Below are 7,792 nucleotides of genomic sequence, written 5' to 3'. Positions count from 1 at the left end.
GATTGTAATAACTTCTTTAAAAATTGGATTATTAAATATTTTGTGGTATTAACAGCTTATGTGTATTCTGAAATGTGCCTACTAGGCAACAAAATCCCAATTTTGAACTGAACTATTCTGGAATAAACAATCCATAAAATTCTGAGTATCCTCTCAAAATTCTTATGTTCCTTTGGGATGCAAAAAATTGTAGGAACTACCAAGCAAAATGAAAGAAATGAATTGGGGTAGGACTTTCATCATACAAGCTGAGTTTTGCTTCTCTTCACTAAAAAATACAAATAAGTGCAAAATTTCATTTTTATTCACCACAGAATTTTGAGGATTGCTTGAATATGTAGACATATGCAGACACTTTGAATAGAAGTTTAGTTTATTCAAAATTGGTAGTAAATGTTCAAAATAACAAGCACATTTTAGTAAATTATGCATCTTGTCTGAGCCAATTCTCAATATGCAGAAAAGCAGCAAAATAAGCTAATGAAGCAATTGAAAACACAGAATCTTTGAATAATGCTAAAGCTGAGAATAACATTAAGATTTTCTTTATAAAATTTACAAGTTTTTTTATAAACCTCTTGAATAATGCTGAACAATTTTTCATTTGCTTGTAAACATTAGAAGAAAAGACAAAAAATAACCTGTAGCTAATCTTAACATTTAGATGACACAAAAGAAATTACATGTATGTAAAGCAATGGGATCTCAGTAAATTAAGACAATTAGATATTGCTTCTGCATGGATTTCCCATAACAGTAGAAATAAAGTGTCCTTATTGCATGAATGTATAGACTGTATTCATTAACCCTGTAATCTTGTAATAATCAGTTATTACAGACAGGCTACTGCTAAGCTTGTAAGCCGCCCTGAGTCTTCGGAGAAGGGCGGGATATAAATGGGATTAAAATAAATAAATAAATATACTAGTCAAAATAATTAACTCTATTTTTATTTTCTATGATTTTTGTTGTTTTATGTATGGAAAAACATTGTTCATTTTTATTGGAGCACTGAACTAAAAAATTAGCATTGTTTTTTATATTAATGACTTTTCAAGATCTCTCTTAGCTCCTGAAAGGATAGAGAATTTTGAGCTTCTATCTATAAAGAAGCAACAGCTTCTTTACAAACCATAACTCTTGAAAGTGACCTATAGATTAAGAATTCATAATAAAAATATAAGTATATCAGACAAAAAAGGATTTCAAGAATTTTTAATAATCCATGAATAATATAGTCTTATATATAAATATGAAGCTCTTCAACCATGATCTTTTGCATTTGTGGGATAACTGCATAGTTATTTAAGAACTATACAAATAGATGTATTTGCAAATAGCAAACACAGTATATTCACATGTTCACAGTATAAAATTGTTTCAGTTTTGTAAAATTTCAGTAGAAGCTGTAACCTAGGAAATCTCTAGTTAAAATGCTTTTAATGTCAGAATATTTTCTGAATGAGTTTGTTTCAGGAAAATGGAATTCTAAGTCCTTATATGCTTTTTGCATAAAAATGAAAAGAAATGAATTTGTGATTTATAGCTTTGATGGATGGAAAACAATTTTAGAAATCACAATCCATGTCAACAGTTTCTACAGCAACATTAATAGCATCTACATGATATCTAATGTAATTAATGTAGGATATATTAATATATATAACATAATATATATAACATAACACCAGCTGCCTGCAATTATTGCAGGTTCGCATCCCACCAGGCTCAAGGTTGACTCAGCCTTCCATCCTTCCGAGGTAGGTAAAATGAGGACCCAGATTGTTGGGTGCAATAAGCTGACTTTGTAATAATGCCGCTTGGGGTGTGTGTGAAAGCCCTAATAAGCAGGCATGTACATAGAATGAAGGCTACTGCTAAGCTTGTAAGCCGCCCTGAGTCTTCGGAGAAGGGCGGGATATAAATGGAATTAAAATAAAAAAAATAAAATAAAAAAAATAATATATAAAAATAAGAAATTAGAGGAAGGAAAAAGGGGAGAAAGAAAATGTGGACTGGAAAAAAGAAAAAGGCTTTGACTTCTGACTCTTTAGCACAGTACAAGAACGCTCCAGCTCAACTTTTTGCTTTTATACATTAGTATATAACTAGCCATTTCTGTAACAACAAATCTAATTGACAAAACCAAAGTCAAAATTTCATTTTTTTTCATCACAAGCACAAAATCCAGAAGTGATATTTAAGTGAAAAACATAACTTAAATGTATTTTCCTCTTTGAATAAAATGTTCAATTTAACCATTCCTGCTGGATCCTAGCTCCAGTTAACTCATTAAGTTTAAGTCACTCCTTCCAGCTTGTCTTCATGGAGTAAAATCTTTTTCTTCACTGGAAAATTTATTGTAGTTTTAAGACTCCCTTTTTATCAAGGATTTCTCGACCTTGTTAATGACCTAAAGAAAAAGTCCCAAACTTGTCTTTTTAAGAGTTGTAGATTTTCTTGAAGCTCTTTTTTCAGTTGTGTTGAAATAATAAAAGTTAGTGTCAGTCAGGTTTATATTCCAAAATTGCAGTTAACTTCTTTGTATTTTCAACTACTTGCAAAGTTGCCTCAGTAATTTGGTAATTTTCTACACATTTGCATCTCTAAAGTAGTTTGAGAAGGTTTTTTTTAATCATTCTTGGAGCACAGATAGTCAACAAAGTGGTGGATTTTATTTAGAGAATTTTTAAACCTATTTCTCATAATTTGCTCCTCCATCTTGATTCCCTCTTTAGTCAAAGAATAGCTTTTTTTGGAAGTCACTTAGGAATTGCTAGCAATTCAGGAATCATAAAAATCATAAGAGTTTTAGTCACCCACAGCAAAGAGACTAAGCTACAAGTTACTACAACTAAAACTACAGCTTTAAGTCTTTGTTTCTCCATCAGCTTTTTTTCTTTAATTGCTCCACATTTTGTTTTGGCTTGCCTTAGCAGCCTTCTGCTTTGTTGTGCGAGAAATCTCCAAAATGGCGCAGATCTTCAAAAAGGCGTAGCAGGCTGTGACGAGAGCCTTTTTTAACTTAACTTAGTAAAGATTAATAGTTCTTAAAGGTGATTAAGAAATGCAAGGCACAGCTTACTATTTGAAAGATAAATTTCCAAAATGGTGGCTTGTTCAACAACAGATTGCAGCCCCTCCCCCCCAGCATTTGGCATGCAACAACTTCAAAGTGCAGCTCTGAAGTTGCTTGCAGACATCAGCTGTTTCAGAGGCTCTTGAAGGATAATTCTTAGATTTTCTCTGACACAGTGGGTCATAGAAACCAAAGGAATGTCAGTCTCTTCAGTTAGTAGTTGAAGAGCTACAGCCCAGGGAAAAACCTTCAGGGAACCCTCCCTGAGCATGTAGTTAGTCAGCCATCTTCATCGGAAGTGGACACAAAAATTTCTTGAAATCATTTTTTATTAAATTTATATGCCACTCATCTTGCTGTCCAAGGCAACTCTGGACAGCTTTCAAAAACAGGGATACAAAACAATTCTAAACATAAAACAAATTAAAAATACAAAAGATTAGATACAGACTAAAAGACTGGCTCAAAGCTGTAGTAGGTGGATGATGCAGTGTCACTGCACCATCCACCTTTGGTTTTCAGATCTCCATCAAGGCTCCATGGCAGTCTAGTTTTAAGATCGTTCCAGAGAAGTGGGGGCAGATCTCTCCTCCAGTGGCAAGATACTTCAAGGGAATGGCTAGGAGGGTCTGCAGTAAGGAATTTCTGCCCGATCAAATGGGCAGACCAGTTCCATTGGGGCAAGGCAGTTCCTCAGATATCCTGTGGGCTTTAAAGATGATAACCAACACCTTGAACTGGACCCAGAAGCAGCCAGTGCATCTTGCATAACATTGGTTTTATATGTGCCACCCTAGGGCCTCAGAACTCTCCATACTAATGCAGTCTGGGCCAAGTGTACCTTCTGAATACTCTTCAAAGGTAGTCCCATGTCAAGTGTGATGCAATAAGCCAAACAAAAGGTGACAGGGCATGAGTGACTGAAGACAGGGCAGGGCCTCACAATACAGAAAAGATCAGTTTGCACATAATATGAAGCTACATAAATGCTCTCCTAGTCATGACTGCCACCTGCTCTTTAAGCAGTAGTTGAAGTCTAAGAAAACCCCCAAGCTATGCAATGGGTCTGTCTGGAATAGTGCAACTCCAACCAGAACTAAAGATAAAGCTCTGGATTCCCAGGCTCTGCATATCCACAAAAATTCTTATCAGAGTTTAGCTGCAACCTACTGTCCCTTATCCAGCCCCCCACTCCACCCCCAGCCTCCAGGCACTATGAAAGAGCAGCATCAGGATTATTCATAAAAATAATAAAGGTGAAATATAAATAATTACCATCATCTGTTGAAACCATACAGTCTTACCAACTGCCTTGTGCAATGACAGCTTGAAATTAAGACAATATTAACTGTCCAATTCTTGTATTTATGACCATTGCAGTGTCCTGTGATTGCCAAAAAGGATATTAGAAATAAATATAATTTAAAGCAACACATTTGTTTTGCAGCAGCTATATAAGTTTAACTCTGTCTGGAGACAACCCAAATTGTTCCATGATATTGACAGTTCTTTCTTTAAGCCAAGAAAGAGTTGGTCTTTCAGAACCTTTGTAACTTTCTCTCCTGCCACAATATTCATTTTGAAATGAATCTGTTCCATTATTTCGGCAATCGTTTTTAGTAACCTCAGCACAGGTTCTACTACATTGTTCAACAGCACAGCATTTATGATCAAGATCCATGTCATTAAGAGTATGTAGCAAATCCCCAACACTGGGTTGTAGGTTTACACAATTTAAATTCTTAAGCATATGTTCTTCATATATTCTTAATTGATTCAACAGATCAGTCATCTCATTCAGCACCGCAGGGCTGTGTTTACTGTGATGATACGAAGACAGAAGAGCACTGCAATGTGGATATTTGAAACAACAAAATAAAACAATGTTTACTTTCAAAATGCTAAAATAGACTGAATTTATAAATCACCATTGTATCAATAAACATTTCAGAATGGATTCTATTTTCCAAAAAATGAGAGGTTTAAACAAAAGCCCTAGTGTTTACTGTGGCATGGCAATCCTTAGTGTTATTCAGTGGTTCCAATTTACCACATTTTCCACCTCTTACCTTGCAAACTACAGAGTTGTCAAAGATTAGTTCTAAGTTATTCAGGCTATAAAAAAGATGACAGTTATACATTTAATAAAACTCACTATGAAGGTTGGTCTCGGGGTGGGAGTGGGTAGGTTATCTTTATTTTTCCACATACCTTATGGCTCCTTTGAGCTGGCCACATTCAAACATCACCCTTACTGCTTCTTTATAACCCTGATTGAAGCCTTGTTGAAGTGTTACCACTTTCCCAGCTTCAACACCTTCCCTATAGCCCTCCTTTAAGTAAAAAAGATAAAGTACAGTTTGTTAGCATTTGTATTATTTAAATATAGCACCAACTAAAATAAGTTAAAACAAAGCTAAAAGAATATATCCTTCCAAATGATTACCAAAAAGAAGAGAAATGAAATTTAATTTCAGAGCCTGACTCAGAGCACTTTATTTTAAAGAAGGCTCAGTCATGTGGTAATATATAAGTGTTCTTGCTAATTACAAAATCAGTTTTGTTCTATAAGGTCATTACCAGAATACATTTCCAAAATTCAATTCTGAGATAAATTCTTACACCTGGCACCTAATTTTTAAGAATCCCTTTAAAGAGAGAACAAGGTTGATTCTCCTGATTCCTATCAAGAATTAGGTCAGCATTCCATTTGCATCTAAGTTAATACAAAAGAGACAGAGAAGAGGTAATAACATCAATATTATAGAGGTACCCCAATTACTTTTACCTTGACTCGTTTCTCCATTGCACTCTTCCATTCTTTCTGGGCTATGTCCATCTCATCTGCATTTTCATCAAATACATCTTCACTGTTCTGGCTAACTGCAGACTGTAGCCATGACATTTTGTTTGTGCTACTGACCCAAAAGAAGCTAAGAATCAAAGCAGCGTAAACAGAGCATAGTAGGAAAGCAGGGCGAACGGACTAAACCTGAAGAGAAACAAGAATGATTTTAGAAGCACTGGAGACATTAAACTCTGCGACGAAATGAATCGACTCAGAAAGAAAACGGTATTAAGTTCTCTCCTAGCAACTAGCGAACGAGGAAGGCAAAACAAATCGGAGATGTGTCCGTTCTACAAAAAAACCCACTGCTTTTCCCTAAATGACATAACGCATTTTCCTCCTTCCCTTCAATCACGGACAGACCCGAAGACAAACTTAGCGCTACCCCTTCACTAACCTTCCTTTCTCTCTCGCCAGACAACAATCCAAAGTCTGCTTCCGGGGTCGCAGAAGAAACAGCGACACGCGCGAGGGAGACGTCGGTAGCAGAGATGGAAGTTTGCGCCTGCGCATTGACTACATCACCTTTTGTTCTAAGGTCGGGATTGTTGAGAGCAGGCGAAGAGAAAATTGCCCACCCCCGAAATAGCTGCAGATAAAACTCTGAAGTTGTTGGTGTCAGGCTAGCAAATGTTCAGCTGCTGAATGTTCATATCGCCAAAAGAGAAGGCCGGAACTGCCATCAATAAGCAATGGCAAACTATAAAGACTCCGTGGGACCGAATTCGGCTCCCAGCTGATCATGAGTATATCCTCGTGCCTTCTGGAAAACAGTAGAGAAATCCTGTGATATTTGCCTTCCTCCAGGATTTAAAAAACTTAAAGTTGACAGTATTTATACCATACTTGGCCGACTACCACGTAAAGATTTTCGCAGAATGAATGCGATAACATAATATGTTGATGGCGTGCAAAAATGGAAACGGACCCTAATTATTGAGACTGTTTTTATCATTTCGGCCCCATTGTTTATGCCTCCCCTCTGTATGCTTTACTTTGTGTGGGATAAATGCAGCTGATTTATTATCCTCTCCAGAAAATATGCATTCTAAATGAGTATGAGAAAGAATGTATGTTTGGGTAGAAATGGTGTTGCTTAATAGAAATTCAGTAACAAATCTCCATGGATAATTGCCAAGTCATTGTTTTTAAACCCAAGCATTAAATCACTAAATTTAATGGACTTGGTGAGTATATATATCTATAAAAAGCAACTTTTTCATAAAAATATAAGAATGAGTTACAATTCCACCAATAGGATTAGAATTCTTGTTTTCCAGCGAGTCCTGAACTTCAGACGCAAATCAGAAGACTTTAGAAATAAAATAGTTGTCAATCCAAAACAGTAGTTTCTAAGGGGCTTATATGTATGTTCTAAATTATTTTTAAAAAATTTTTGGTTTGCTAACTATAGCACAACAAGGTGGATTCATATATCCATTCCTAAGTGGTATCTCTAGTAAAATTCTTGTTTTTAGATAATAAATGAGATGTATCCTCTGCCCAAAATCTAGCAATTTATGGCCATATAATGTTGCCAAGATTAAGATTTTCTTATTGATTTTTATATATAATAACTGAATTTAAATATCACACTAAGTCATAAATCAGATTTTACCGTACTGTGGTTAGGTTTATACATTATTTATGCATTTTACTACTGTGGTTAGGTTTATACATTATTCTAGTCTAAACCAAGTTCAGCTGGTATGGTTGATCTTGGAGTTTCCTGGATTTGTGGAACTTCCACAGGGCAACTGCTTTGTGCCCTGCTGTAGAAGCTTCCTAGCTGTTCAGCCCTTCATAGAAGGGGGTGGTAGCTGATTCACACTGTGCCCTTGGAACTTCCCCAGCATTTAAAGGTA

General features: G+C 35.7%; 1 protein-coding gene across 2 annotated transcripts; it reads right to left on the bottom strand.

The window, feature by feature from the left end:
• Nucleotides 1–322: 322 nt before the first annotated feature.
• On the bottom strand, nt 323–6,340 carry YAE1 (YAE1 maturation factor of ABCE1). 2 transcript variants are annotated; one of them, XM_081345174.1, is made up of 4 exons: nt 6,325–6,340; nt 5,868–6,071; nt 5,291–5,412; nt 323–4,926 (listed from the first exon to the last, which is right to left on the bottom strand). In XM_081345174.1, exons 2-4 carry the CDS (start codon nt 5,982–5,984, stop codon nt 4,530–4,532), a joined length of 636 nt encoding a protein of 211 aa, XP_081201300.1. In that variant the 5' UTR covers nt 5,985–6,071; nt 6,325–6,340; the 3' UTR covers nt 323–4,529. The 2 variants fall into 2 exon arrangements, with proteins under 2 accessions (XP_081201300.1, XP_081201299.1); XM_081345173.1 differs by lacking the exon at nt 6,325–6,340 and having other exon boundaries at nt 5,868–6,310.
• Between the last annotated feature and the right edge of the window lie 1,452 nt (nt 6,341–7,792).

This window comes from Vipera berus, assembly GCF_964194415.1.
Source record: "Vipera berus genome assembly, chromosome: Z".
Classification (NCBI taxonomy): Eukaryota; Metazoa; Chordata; class Lepidosauria; order Squamata; family Viperidae; genus Vipera; species Vipera berus.
This window is presented reverse-complemented; position numbering and strand designations above follow the sequence as displayed.